We start from the raw sequence: 14,091 nt of genomic DNA, 5'->3' as shown, positions 1-14,091 counted from the left end.
AAGCTCCTGATAAAACATGATTTTCAGGAAAGTGTTTGAGAAATGAACGAGTAGTTGGCATGAATGGTTTAATACAAGCTGGTGCGAATGGTACGGTGACTTTAATGGGCCAATAAAGTTTGATCGTGTATAAGCAAGAATTTGGTGAATAGCGTTTGGTAACTGCGTCACGGAGAAGAAAAGAAGACCGCCAGAACGATGGAAGAAAAGCAATTTTCCAAGCTGATGGCCTAGAAAATTGCTGCAACCCGTCCATGCTGACCACCAATGATTTTTTTAATATCTTCCTTGTCCCTACTTATTGCGTTTGTTTAAATTTAACACGGATAAACGATATTGAAAATTTTGCACTGAAATCCGATAACCTGTCGGTAACGAGTGCAATTCCTATGCAAAAATCGGCGCATATAAGTTGGCTGATACGTGAAAAGCCTGGACGTACTACTTACAGATAGAAAAGTAGTTTGAAGGAGATATGGTCAGACAGACGGATACTGTTCGGTGAGATCCATAGTGCATTATACAGTTCTCTTTCTTGAATTTATTACTAACAATAAGTTCAAATCTGATCAGAATCGGCCCTGGGATTTCGGGGGGTCGAAAAAGGCCCCCTTCACATATATGACATAAAAAAAGTAGCTCAAATAAAATTGATAAAATTAACATTAAAGCTTGTATAACTAATTTAGATTTGCATTTATATCGAATAATATTCAAGTAAACATTATACTTCTTTCATTCTTAGACGCTAAATCGTCTTATGGAGGCCCTAGGCCCAGGGCCAGCCCTGAATTTAATGGCCAATATTTGTTTAACATCTGGTATTTCTTTCTTCTCGCGTTTATTGCTATTTCTATTAATCATGGAAGAACTTTCATTAAATCCCTAATTGTTGCTTCTATTTGGCGTTTCGACGTTTAAGCCGGGAACTGTAGAAGGATTATCAGATACGACGACAGCACCCCAACAATCTGCAAACGGATAAAAACTTTGTAAATTATATTGCTGTGCGTCTTGTAAAACTTAGAATTCATGTTGTTTCGAAGTCTGTAAGTTGTAAGAGGAAGTTCGTTCCGGTAATAAGACGGTGGTTTCGAATGTGTTAAAGGATAGATGGGAACATCCGGTATAAAAACGACAAACTCTAAAGTTACAGAACTTCTGCAAACTCGTTTCGACGTCGAAACGAGAGCTTCGACAAATTGTGAAGCGGATTGCAGGATCCTGAAGACTTTTCGAGGATGCAATTTCCGGTAGCTAACGTCACGTTTCAAAATCGTGCTTATTAAGAGGAATCAAATTAATCTTACGCTTTACGTGGAAAATTGTGGGTAATAACGGGGGAGTGGAAGCACCGACGCGAAACCGGCTCTTCTTTGAGCTATCTCGTGTACAAAGCGAAAAAAGAAGAAAAAGAAACAACGTCTTATTGCGAGCATTTACGATTAGTCTTGTTCTCCTTGAAAATGGTACAAAATTAACTTACCGAGCACAGGAGCGACAAATTCACGTCGAAAAGACCGCCCGCAGAGAAACGAAGACGTCTGTTCAAAAAGTGTAACGAAGAACGAACCGTGTCCTACAAAGAGCGAAACTCGATTGAACAGTTATATTAATTAGAAACAAAGTTTTCTGCACTAGGTGCAGAATTTCCTAGTCTTACCTCGAAGATAGGTGATATATAGATCAGTTTATCAATACTTTCATTTTCAATTAACGATAGAAATTCTGATGAATTGAAAAATTGTCTCCTGAACAAAATACTCACGTCGTATGGAAATCTTCTAATTATTCTCGAGTCCCATTCGACTAGGATCGCACCCATACTGTTAGCCTAGAATTCATTACACGTAGAAATCTTTATCGATTACTTTCAGAAGAGTCAGGTATTTACCTCTGTTGTCGCGTAATCGCAGCTAATATGCACAGCCAAAAGCTGTATTATGAATGCGATCAACCAAGACCAGACGTTGGATAATAGAAGCCAGGTTGTATCGGTCCAAGGAGTCAGGATCAACCAGTCGATGAAGAAGTAGAGATTACTTACGCTGTGCACGCTTAAATTAATAAGCCAGAATAATAGTGGCCAAGTGTAGAGAGAATCCAATGCCTCGCCGAATGTCATCAACTCGCCATGAAGATCTTGGACGGTCTTTCTTAAATAAATAGATAAAGATTATTGTTCTGGTATTAATTCAGATAAATCAAGGGTTTCACCTTTCTACTAACGGTGCTGCTCTTGTATCCAACTCTAGGCGGTAAATTTTCTCTGGCTATCCGATTCAGCTGACAGAATCGTTGCCCAATAAAAGTCACCATTCCGAAGAATTTGTAGACGGACACCGCGGTACCGACGTATATACACATGTAGCTAATGTTGAACAACCAGGTCTCCGTGAACGCGTACATACCACTCTGATTCACGATGGTCCAAACAATGGTTTGACCGATCAAAAAAGCCCAACATACGATCTCGGTTTTCGTCTCGTCGCGCGGGTAGCCGAGCTGACTGAGCTTTTCATCGAAATTTTGCAGATTGTTCCAGATTCGGATGAACGCTTTTCTAGTAATTATCGTTGAAATAAGCTCGTACATAGCCACCATGTAATTCACAATTACCTACGATAAAATATAGACAGTTTCTAATTTATCGTTTCAAAGGATAAATTATCTCATGCAGTGGGGCGGCTCGTAGCTAAAATTAGCAGGGGTGCTGCTCCAGAAAATTTTTAGCCTTTGTTTTAAAAAACCACGTCGCTGGAACTGTGAAGCGCACAGTTCCATACAAAGATTCTTGTATCTTTTTTATAAACTGGGGGATGGCTCCTGACATTAAGTTTAAGAATTATATATTGAAAAAAGGACTCGTATTAAATGTTATCGATAATATCAAGTGGAAATAGGGGGTGGTGCAATTCCACAGTGCCTATACGCGAGCTGCCACTGATCTCAGGATAATTACCTTTGTAGTTTCCACAACACCGAAAACAGGTTTCTCTCTTTTAAGAGTGGTGAATCTCAAGTACACGATATACATGATGTAACAGTAAATAGTCATGAAGGCGAAGGAAAATACGAGGCAGATGTTCGAGGGTACCATTTGATCGTCTGTGAAATCGTACGGCGCCAAACCAAATACTCTGGTTATGCAAACTGAAGGGTAAATCGCTGTGTACAATGCCGATTCCGGTCCCCGATACTTCTTTCCGGTATTCTTTCTTTCATCGGTTTCTTCCGTCGATTCAGTTTCTTCGTCTAGTGGTTTCACACGTATAATACTCCTTGGGCAGACGTCTCTTCTGGGATGATGAGCAAACTCTTTCTCAAAAATGTTCATGTTTTCGATTAACTGGTCGGTGATAGACTGGAATTCTAAGCGAACAAATATAACAAAACGTTTCTCCAATTTAAGAAATAAAAAGAAAGGGTTGTTCTTTGATAATTATCGAAATTCGACTGAAAAGTTTGAAACAGAGGAGGATAAATTGTAAGTGCGAAACGAACTGGCTAGTCATTGTTTCCCAGCACGAGTGTTATCGATTTGAAATATTAGTTTCACCATAAAAAGAGGAAATTTTCGGCACGGTTTATCACAAAGAATCCATAAAAGCCATTTCAAGTGTGTAAATTCGTTTTCGCGATGATATATCGTTTCATTGCCGATCATTACTTTGGAAAGGGTATTCGATACACAAAAAGGCTGTTCACGTTTATTCCACTCGAAATTTTCGAGAAATTAGCAAAAAGATATATTTGTGGCAGAGGTATTCTCCTTTTATCACGATCCAATTTATGAGAAAATTGAAGAAGTATACCTGACGTTCCGAAGGGTCTGCTTCTTCAAGAGGATGCGGCGGAAGGGTTGAAGACGAACTGCGAGGCGACGATCATTTTCAACGTCGTCGCAATAAGTGGAATCGAATGTCTCCGAGCAACCACATAAATAACAGCGAGGATTCAGTGGTTCGTGGTTTTCTATCGGCCGTGATAAAGCGGAATGAAAGCCACCAGGGTAAACAGACGTACGTGGGCATACATTTGCAGTTGGTCGCGTTAGGACGTGACAGTTTTCTGATTGTCATTAGACTATGAATAATTGAACAGTCGAAGGAATAACAAGGCAAATATGCGCTCGTTATCAATCAACCAGTAAGAACAAAAGGGTGGATAGACCAGGAAAGTGTCATTTTCAGCTTAACCCATGGGCACCTTTAGTTTAGACAATTTTTTTATTTACCTCTGTATACCCTTAATTCAGGGGTGGGCAATTATTTTGTCTCGGGAGCCACTTTGTGGAAGCGGAAGTTAGCGAAGAGCCGCACTTTTTAAAATTATTGCATTCATTAGTTAACAATGATAATAATCAATAAATATAAATTAAATAAAACAGTGACAGTTTCGACGAATCTTCGATCGCACAAAGGAAATCTCGGTTCCAGGCGGATTTTTCTGACTGTCTCTTAATTCTTACTTTAGAGTTTCAAATTGTGCTCCGTTCAGTGTTGATTTGTTTTCTCGATGCAGTCATCGCAAACAATCTCAAGCTGTTAACTGTCATATGTTTGCTCGTTACTTACGGAGTTGATAAAAAAACAACCGTTCGATACGCGAATACTTGACGGTAATGACTCTATTTACCGTTTCGCTATCGTTCACTGTCAACTGTATTTTTTTTTTCTTCTTAAATGATTCTAAAATAAAAAAACACATCGAAGAGCGATTTTCAGTCGCATGCCCGCATCAGAAATATACTTCATAGGAATATTACTAATGGCGTGGAAATGCGAGCGTCCATTAATCAGATCTTTTCACGAGTGATAAAACTCTTTCCTGGATTATAACGTTCGTGCATATTCCTTACATTTTTCTCTCCTTTCTTTTTTCTACCGGATGGTTTACAGGTCGAATAAAAATCTTTATTTCGTAGAGGATTATCTATGTTATAACGATGCCCATTACTTTCTTCCTGTTCTGTACATGAATTTCCAAGTGGCTATTACAGGAGTCCTTTCATAATTAAAAGGTTAAGAGTAGGGTAGATCGATGATTCGTGGAGAAAGGAGAACAGAAAAAGGGTAAGGTGAGAGAAAAGGTGTGATATAAAGCGTGCTGCTGTATACTGGATGAAAATTTACGATGGCAAGTGTCTCGTCAGGACGACGCCCCGGAGAAATGCAATTTAACTTGGCGCGCCGCGCAGGATGAATGATATTCATCGAGCGGTCAACGCACGCCACTTCTACCGAGCATATCCCGGTGAAAATAAAACCCCTTTTTACCCTACTACCATGGAAAATTGCCTCAACGCTAGAGCAAGATATTTTTGCATAAATTTCCGCTTTAACTTCGTTGCGATCCTCGTTACCAATTGTGTTACGCGAATTTATTAATACACGTTTCACGAAATGATCGAATTTCCTGCTGGGAAATTGCTGAAAAATTGAAAGAAAGTAAGAGAGAAATGTCGATAAAACGTTTAAGTAACTAAAGTTAAACAGGACGTTTCGACGGTGCTTTAATAATTGATATATTTACTCGAAATGTTTGACCTCTTTGAAAACGGCGTCGAGCCGTCACGTAATCGAGATAACGCGATGTTTGATCGACAATCGAAAATCGTCAGTGAGTCCAGCAATTAATTAAACTTTTAACCGTCTTTCCAACACAGAAAAACTTTGCGCTCTCGTTTTCGTTACACGCTAAATCGTTCTTCAATGTCATACAAAAAAGATCAGAGATCCTTCGGGAATGTTTAAGATGAATGCAATCAAAGAAGAATTGTTAAGATGGACATGTAAAACGCATGCAACGAATAGTTATCTTGACAAACGTATGCTACGAGAAAAGGCTCTTGAATTCGCGAGAACGCACGGTCTCGATGGTATGTAATCTCTTTGACGAAAGTTTCTTTGAATCCTGGCGCAGAGAGGTCCTTCTCGAGGAATCCTCGAAAATTTGTTAACGTCTTTTGCTTTGTTTTCCATTGTACTTTAGACTTCAAATGCTCAGAAAAATGGTTAAATACTTTCTTAAGGGGACACGGTTTCTCCGTCGATCTACAGAATCACAGAGGTCCAACGTTCGCCAACTATCGCGATTGGATCGATCTGATGAGATCCACCATAATTAAATACAAACATAACGATCTATTTCACGTGGACGAGTTGACGATGTACACGGACGTTCTACCATTGAGGATCATGTCGGAGGAGACTCTAAGCGAGACACGAAGAAATCGGGTAACGATACTGATGGGGTGCAATTCATCGGGGACCACTAAATTGCCGCTATTGATCTGCGGAACGTATCCTTCGAAGATAAGAGTGAAGGAGCACGTTTATTGTAACAACGAAGACTCCTACATCGAGGACGAATTATTCAGGAAGTGGTTGACGAACGTGAACGAGCGAATGTTTAATTGCAATCGAAAGATATTGATATTTCTGCGAAGAAATCGAGCGCACGCGTTGAAAGATTTCGCGCCGAGTAATTTGAAGCTCGTTTACCTTCCCGAAAATTTCCCGCCTCTTTTACGACCCCTGCGGAAACACATTTTTCATTATATTAAGATGATCTTTAGACGAAGATACGTGGAACGACTGAAGCAATGTAACGAAGAATGGAATCTCCGCGACGTCCTGCAATCATTGATCGATGCATGGGAGACGATACCCCGTGAGATCATAATCTTCAGCTTCCAAAAGACCCATTTCAGAACCGACGACTGCATTTTGCAAATCGAGTGCGATTGCTGGGACAGTTTGAAAGTAGGAATTTCTTTTAAAAGATTTGTCACGTTCGACGACGACCTTTCAAATGCGCAACCGAACGGTGGGAAACACGGTCGAAATCGCGGCTACAATCTTCGGGCAATCAACAAAAACGTGATCGGAATCGAAGGAAATAACTTGAATTTAGTAAACGAATGCGGGTTATCCCCTCAGTTCGATCGAGGCTATCAAATGTCTTCGGAGCTTAGAAATCACATAGAGAAGAAATTAAACAGAATCTTGAAAGACAAGCATCGCAGTGCAACTAGTTTCTTAAACAAGAACACAGAGATCGAAAGGAAATCTCATAAAAGAGCTCACAGGGAGACGAGATTCTCTGAGAAGGGAGCTTGCGAGGAGAGCCCTTTTGTGCCTGGAGATTCTAACGTAACTAGTTCGAGATCGATATACGGGAAGACGTTTGAAAAGGATGAGGAACCTCAAAGACAGCAGACGGAAACGGATGGCATCAGAGAATCCCTGCAGGCGGTTATAAACAAAGCTTTGACTCTAACATCGTTGGTGAACGCTGAATACGCCAAGAAGCTAATCGATAGCATTTATGCGTCCATTCATGAAATTAGTTTACAGACCGATAACATGGGACGCTTGAAATCCTTTGAAAACCAGGGAAAAATGGATTACACGAGCGAACAACCGAGGAGAACAACATGTACGAAGATGAAAGAGAATACAGATGAGATTTCGACGAATTTACAGTTCTCAGAGAAAGGGAATCAGCCGTCTACCTCCTCGAATGATGTGATTTCTTTGTCAGAGATTGCACAAAGTGCCAGAGAAGAAACAGAGTCTGTTCAACAGCAGTGTTCACTTGACTTGCATATAGAAAACTCAGGTGAGAAAAGTCAGGCGAAATTGAATCCGAATGATGAGGAGTCCATTGTTCAAGAGGTTTCTAATTTAAAGAAGAAAAGAGAGAAACCTGTCGAGGACGATTCCTCTGCTAACGAACCGAGCGAGAAAAAGTCGAAAATGGATCACAATTGGTCGAAACAGTTTGAGACTAACTTTGTTTTTGGCTCACAGAATACAAATTGCTCTATGGGAATACGGCACGATGATAACACTGTTGAATCAGGTATTTTCAATGTGAAACCATCCTTTTCTCCAAGAGATTGATTAGATATTTTTTAATTGACGTCAAGTTCGATCACCTGTGTATCAAAATTTTGTTGAGAAAAGTAATGCCAGAACTTGTGATGTTTGATGATGAATCCTTTTTCTTCCATGGATGTGATACGTATATCTCTCCTCAAAATCACAATCCTTTTCTTTGTTGGAGGTATTGCATTTGCAAGCTTGTAATGTGCGCGACACCTGCTGTTGCTATTGTGTAGTATGATAATCTACCATATGCAAATGATGTTAAATGATTTATGAGGTATTGCTGTAGCACCATAATAATTTATAATACTCGTACTTCTGCTGTTGATCGAATGTGGTAGTTAATTTGCTAAATCCTTAATTATAATCACAGGTCATTAAAGAGTACAAACTACTGTAATAAAGTATGTATTATTGCTTGTAGCAGGATACAATGGTATATTAAATTCTAAGTATAGAAGAATAAAAGCACATAATATAAAACGTCGCGTGCATATTTCATTTCTATGATTTTACATCATGATACGTATTCTTGTATGCGTGAACACGACCGCGTAAAGTGCACTTTCTGATTCAGTAGATAGATCATACTTTTGCTTCTGAGCATTAACATTCACGAAAAATGTACATTTCCTCAAAGAAAATACATTTTCCTTTAAGATAGAAACATAGTTTGATATCTCTGAGCAGTACAAATGCATTTGATATGGAAACAAGATAGTTTAAGATTTTCATTACTTTAAGTAGTTGATTTTTAAACTGAATATAGTAAATCTGAGATTCTAAAAAGAATTCGAAATATAATGTAGAAATTGTGAACTATATTACACACAGTTAAATATTTTCAATTTTGTGATGTATATAACTTTTCTATGGGTAAACTTTTAACTTTTTCTATAGTATCTAGTACCTGTTGCAGTACTTGAGAATGTATTGTTAATTTTTCTTGATTAGCATCTATAACACTCCATGATTGCTCGATCAGTTTTTCATAGTTTATAGCAACACTCTGTTGAAGCTTGCTATATTCATAACGTTCACTACCCCAGTTACTACGTGTAGATTGAGATTCTTCTGAAATCTTAAGTAGTATAACAAGATCTGGAGAAGGTAATCCTTTATCAGGTGTTTTACAAAAATTTAAACATCTGCCACTTACGGCTGATGTATAAGCAGCACCTGAAGCTGCATATCTGTAAAAAACATGTACAATTAACTTTGACATTTATAAGAAGTATTTTCCCACTCACCTATCAATGACAACAGTAGTACCACTGTATAAGCTATTTAAAATATCTTCTTTACATTCCCATCTGTTTGCACAAAATAACAAATGTACTGTTTCAGGAGAAAATTCTTGTTTCTTAGTTAAGAAATTATTTATCAATGTTCCAATAGGAGTGGTTCTATCTGCAAAAAACTGCAAGTTTAAGTCAATAAAATTAAATTTTTTCGCTATTTTATTTTGTGAGATTACATTCAATTTAGAAGAAGAATATTCAAACATGTATTTAAAAAAGAAAATTACTCTAAATTCAAAAATTACCTGGAAAAGCTCGCGCTTCTGTAGGAATGCTTCGCTTCTTCAAAGCTTCTATTAACATTTTTACTTGAGTAGATTTTCCTGCTCTGTCGCATCCTTCGAAAACTATTAAAGCACCACGTGCTACCGACATTTTATCTATTTCATAAAACTACTTATTCGAAATGTACATACAAAACTAACGGCCGTTAAGATATGTTAAATGCCACCCGGTCAAACCAGAGACGTTTAAATTAACGTTAATTTAAAACGACGTTTGTTGATCGACATGTTTCGTAAATACATGATGTTGGGAGGTTCAGATACCCCCAGGCGAGGTTAAATCTACATGCCGGTCGTGTTGATTTTACTAATCTCTCTTTTACCACATCTTGCATTCACAACTGAAAAAATAATTTGACTCCCTTTGATTCTATTTTTTGGAAATCAGCACAAGACCGAAAAATTATTAGAATAATTGTTTGATAAACATGTATTTTAAAAAGACCGCCATAGATAAAATATTTAGTAGGCGGTGCTAAAACACTTTAGTCACTGGTTTGTACATAAGTTACCTTTATGTATGTTGCACCAGCGCAATGGACAGTTTGAATTTAACGGACGCTTCAAAGCTAGAAAAAGACTCAAATTATACGAAAATTGTTCATAAACGTCGGTCTTCTATTTTCCACACCCATGTAACTTCATCTGATGAATGTAAAGGTTAGTCACTTAATCCAAGAGTACGTAGCAATATATATTTTTAGTGAATATGTTATTGCAATTCAGCATTTCCTTTATATCGAAGGTACTTTATTTACGGAAAATGAAAAGTCTGCCCGTATCCAAGATGCAGCGGAATGTGCACATACAACAGCAGAAGAACCCTTTAATTTAGACAAGTATATAATTAATCTGAAAAATGAGAGAAAAGAATGGATAGAAACTTTGAAGCAAAGAAAGGCTCAACGGAAAATTCTGACAAAGCAAAAGTTATGCATAGAAAATCAAGGACAAGTTGTAGATTTGAATGTTTTAACAGAGTCTGAAAGAGCTTTTGTTATGGCTCGACCGAACTTTCAAGAAATTTGTAAAAATCACAAAAAAATATCAGATGTGACTTTAAAAGTATCAGAATTACGTAGTATCGTCCATAAATTAAACGAAAAATTTATTTTGCAAATGGAAGAAAGATTGCAGAAGCTTACAGACAAAATTATTGAAATATCAGAATGATAAGTCTGAATATCGTACTGTATGAAAATATTTTTTAAGGTAAAGTTAATTATTTCTATTCTTTAAGTTTATTATTGCTGATTATAGTTATTATTAAAACAGATTTTTGATTTTGTATAAAATCAATTTATACCTTACATGTTCGTATATATACATTATAAAAAAAAATAAATTAGAAAACAAGTATTAACATTATAGTTCCTAAGTACTTAAATTGCAAGTTCTTTGGTATAATGAACTTACAATACGACCAGTTAAAAGGACAATAAGGTTGTGTTTGTATTGGAGCAAATATTTGCTTTAATTCTTATTGTGTTAATGTAATTAATACTTCAAATAATTTAAAATGGAGTAAAGAAACCAATAGAGTTGTCATCTGTGCAAGTGAAAACTTTTTCGTCTTGCCGCTTTTCGTTCTTTTTGAGATAAATATTCTTTTCTTGATGTACTAGTATGTAATTCCAATATATGATTTATTTTTCTGACAATTTCCTCAGCTGTTATAGAATCTGCCTCAAATTCGTGATTTTTAAATGATGCTGACTGATGTAAAGAGTGCATTTGTCCAGATGATACTATAAGAATAAAATATAATTGTTAAGATTATTAAACAACATATCTAGATATACTAATAAAATTATGAAAAGATTAAGTACTAACACAAAATGTTATCGGAAATGGAAGAATGTGGGGTATAAACTAATGTAAAAATTGTTTTTGATCCCTTTGTTTCCGTTATTTCACACCAGGCAATATTATCTATCTGATAACTAACTGCCCGTTGTCTATTCCAAAAACGTCCTGCACCTTTTCCTGTTATTATTGGATTGATCTCGATTTTTTCACCCGATATTCCAAGATAAATTTCAGTCTTCGTTCTGACTTTGTTAATTATGTACACCCTATATAAAATATTTAATACTTTTTAATGATAAATTATTATATACAAATCAATCAATACAAGATACCTGTAAGATTGGTATAATGGAGCTTCCATAGCAGTTGTATGACCTTCCATTTTTGCTAAATCCTCTGCAACTTCTTCTTGTTCTTTATTATGAAGTTCCGAAAATTCATCTTCATCCTTTGTTTCTACAGAACTAATCATATTGTGTCGTGCTCTGTCGCTGGGTTTCATTTCAGTGAGACCTAGCGTTGTAAATTCAAATTTCGATATTGTTTCTTTTGGATCTAAACAAGGTAAATCCCAATCAACTTCTCCATCATCTTCAGTGAAATATAATCCATATCTTGTGATATCTTCTCTGAAAATATTAAAGTACCAATATCTTTCTTGCTAACAGGTTGGGCCAATAACAGTTATAATTTATAAGTAATTCACACTTTAGAGGATGATCTGGATGTTCATTTGCATATTTGTAGCAAATCAATCCAATGAATTCTAGTACTTTTGCAGTAGTTATTACAATTATATGAAGAGGATACATTCTTTGTTCTTTAGGTAACATACACATAAATATCCTATATTTTCTTATAGGAATATCTACTTGTGCCTGTAATAGAATTTATACAAGCAATATTATTAATCAGCAGTTTCATCATGGTTTAAAAAGCATACTGATACATACACTGCCATCAAATTTAGCATATTCTATGAAAGGATTTATTGGTACATGTGGACATTTTTCAAGCTGTTCAGATAAAAGAGAATATCTTTTATTGGTTTGATCAGTCTTTTTACGAAAATCTTTTCTTTGAAACAATTCTGACTGTTGAGTAATAGGTATGATAGGATTATTTTTCCATTTCACATTGACTTTAGCTGCCTTTTTTTTTTCAAGATCCATTTTCTCTAATCTTTGGGCAGTGTTAGAACGTTCTCTATGACTATATTCCACATCTATAGTAACGATAAAATCATAGATCTAAAATGTCTATATTTATATCAAATAATTCTTTAATTGTATCTATATTTATAAATGCAAATTGAAGCAAGACCATGTCCTACTAGAAAAAAATTAAACTAATGTACCCATTTGTATATCATAAGATTCTGCAAGTGCATCTAAATCTTCGTCATCACTTTCTTCCATTCCAGGATAACATTGCAATGTACCGTTTGATTTTAATTGTTTTGGAATATCTTCTCCAAGCATTACCATTTCGCACTGACCTTTATAAAAACATAAAGTGGTACATTATAGTTATTTAAAAATTCTTAAACGTTTAACCAAAGCAGTATTGTCCTGTACCTGTATTGTCAGTGGATAGAAAACTATCTCTAATGTGTGATAACAACCAGTGATCATTGTCATAAAGTGCCATTTGTTAGATTCAAGTATTTTCAAATTCTAACAAATTATTATTAAAATTTCTTTTTACTACTGTCTAGTCTGTTTTCCTAAATTAAAATTACTTGACGCAATGGCTATAGATCCAATAATGTTGAACATGGCTTTGTTTTCCGAGGGGTCTTGGTCTTGAACTCGTGGAAACAGAGGAATACTAGTGCCAGCTATCGGAAAGCAGCGGACAGTATGTTTTCGCGTAGCTTCCGCTTCTTTTCGATAAACGGCGCTAGTATTCCTTCGTACGTTAGTATGCTCGACCGCGCAATTATTCGCAGCTCGTATATGTGAAACAGCCTCGACGCTTGCATTGCATTAAATAGTATTAAAATATTATATTAAATTGTGTATTAGGTATCAAAAATTCAAAAAACAGAAGACAAAGTTGAAGAGAAGACCGGAGTTATGACTTCTGACATCATTTCCACATTGTCTTCAGAAATGCGTAAGCTGAAAATTTATACCGTACTTTGTCGATATAGATACAAATTAAAATAACATATTTCTCATTTATTCTGCTTTTATGGTGATAATTTATTAAATACCATTAATATCTTATGTTTTTCTATCTTTTTTATTATTTCGGTGCTTTAAAGTGAAAAAAGTAATCTTTACGTTATTTCAATATGGCGTTGATAATTTTCAACGAATCTTTCCGTTCTTGTAATGTTAAAGTTTCAAAGCAATTCGAAGTTTCTACCAATGCCTGTGATTGGTCGTTCCATTATGGCGTCCTCTTATTTAGACCAATCAGATTCATCGTTGAAGGGAGTGTGCAACAGTTCTCTTCGAAGCTTCGTCCGTTTGGCAGGTGTCTGCAACAGGTAAGATTAAATTATCTTCAAATATTAAATTAAATTGCCGATCGGGTGTTAAAAGTACAAAAAACAGAAAAAATCATCGAAGAGAAGTCTAGATTCTTGATCTTTGACATTAATTCGGCATTTTCTTCAAAAATACAAGAGTTGAAAATTTGTGCTCTTGCTGCGATTGTACAATGAGGTTGGAACAGCAGAATTTGAATTACTTTCCCTTTTATATCGTTAATTTCCTAACCAATATTGAACGTTTTTAATATTCTTTCACACAATTTACTGTTTGATATTTAATAACGTTCTCTCTTGAGCAT

At 36.1% G+C, this 14,091-nt stretch overlaps 5 protein-coding genes across 6 annotated transcripts; 2 read left to right on the top strand and 3 right to left on the bottom strand.

Moving 5' to 3' along the window:
- Window positions 1-900: 900 nt before the first annotated feature.
- LOC114871338 (putative gustatory receptor 28a) lies at window positions 901-3,337 on the bottom strand. Its single transcript, XM_029177104.2, has 6 exons — window positions 2,963-3,337; window positions 2,218-2,619; window positions 1,895-2,152; window positions 1,769-1,834; window positions 1,487-1,579; window positions 901-971 (listed from the first exon to the last, which is right to left on the bottom strand). The coding sequence occupies exons 1-6, from the start codon at window positions 3,335-3,337 to the stop codon at window positions 918-920; spliced, it is 1,248 nt and encodes a 415-aa protein (XP_029032937.1). The 3' UTR covers window positions 901-917.
- Window positions 3,338-5,757: 2,420 nt separating this feature from the next.
- On the top strand, window positions 5,758-7,910 carry LOC114871403. The gene is made up of 2 exons (XM_029177234.2): window positions 5,758-5,881; window positions 5,995-7,910. Exons 1-2 carry the CDS (start codon window positions 5,758-5,760, stop codon window positions 7,908-7,910), a joined length of 2,040 nt encoding a protein of 679 aa, XP_029033067.2.
- A 377-nt stretch (window positions 7,911-8,287) lies between these two features.
- On the bottom strand, window positions 8,288-9,576 carry LOC114871351 (thymidylate kinase). The gene is made up of 3 exons (XM_029177136.2): window positions 9,442-9,576; window positions 9,146-9,305; window positions 8,288-9,088 (listed from the first exon to the last, which is right to left on the bottom strand). The coding sequence occupies exons 1-3, from the start codon at window positions 9,569-9,571 to the stop codon at window positions 8,740-8,742; spliced, it is 639 nt and encodes a 212-aa protein (XP_029032969.1). The 5' UTR covers window positions 9,572-9,576; the 3' UTR covers window positions 8,288-8,739.
- Window positions 9,577-9,812: 236 nt separating this feature from the next.
- Window positions 9,813-13,378, top strand: LOC114871352. 2 transcript variants are annotated; one of them, XM_029177138.2, is made up of 3 exons: window positions 9,813-10,140; window positions 10,226-10,692; window positions 13,317-13,378. In XM_029177138.2, the coding sequence occupies exons 1-2, from the start codon at window positions 10,017-10,019 to the stop codon at window positions 10,651-10,653; spliced, it is 552 nt and encodes a 183-aa protein (XP_029032971.1). In that variant the 5' UTR covers window positions 9,813-10,016; the 3' UTR covers window positions 10,654-10,692; window positions 13,317-13,378. The 2 variants fall into 2 exon arrangements, with proteins under 2 accessions (XP_029032971.1, XP_029032970.1); XM_029177137.2 differs by lacking the exon at window positions 13,317-13,378 and having other exon boundaries at window positions 10,226-10,763.
- On the bottom strand, window positions 10,572-13,131 carry LOC114871350 (target of rapamycin complex 2 subunit MAPKAP1). The gene is made up of 7 exons (XM_029177135.2): window positions 12,867-13,131; window positions 12,647-12,787; window positions 12,243-12,514; window positions 11,998-12,167; window positions 11,622-11,918; window positions 11,314-11,555; window positions 10,572-11,228 (listed from the first exon to the last, which is right to left on the bottom strand). The coding sequence occupies exons 1-7, from the start codon at window positions 12,937-12,939 to the stop codon at window positions 11,026-11,028; spliced, it is 1,398 nt and encodes a 465-aa protein (XP_029032968.1). The 5' UTR covers window positions 12,940-13,131; the 3' UTR covers window positions 10,572-11,025.
- Window positions 13,379-14,091: the final 713 nt, after the last annotated feature.

Source organism: Osmia bicornis, chromosome 12 (genome assembly GCF_907164935.1).
Source record: "Osmia bicornis bicornis chromosome 12, iOsmBic2.1, whole genome shotgun sequence".
Classification (NCBI taxonomy): domain Eukaryota; kingdom Metazoa; phylum Arthropoda; class Insecta; order Hymenoptera; family Megachilidae; genus Osmia; species Osmia bicornis.
The sequence above is the reverse complement of the archived record's forward strand: the minus strand, read 5'-3'. Positions and strand labels throughout refer to the sequence as shown.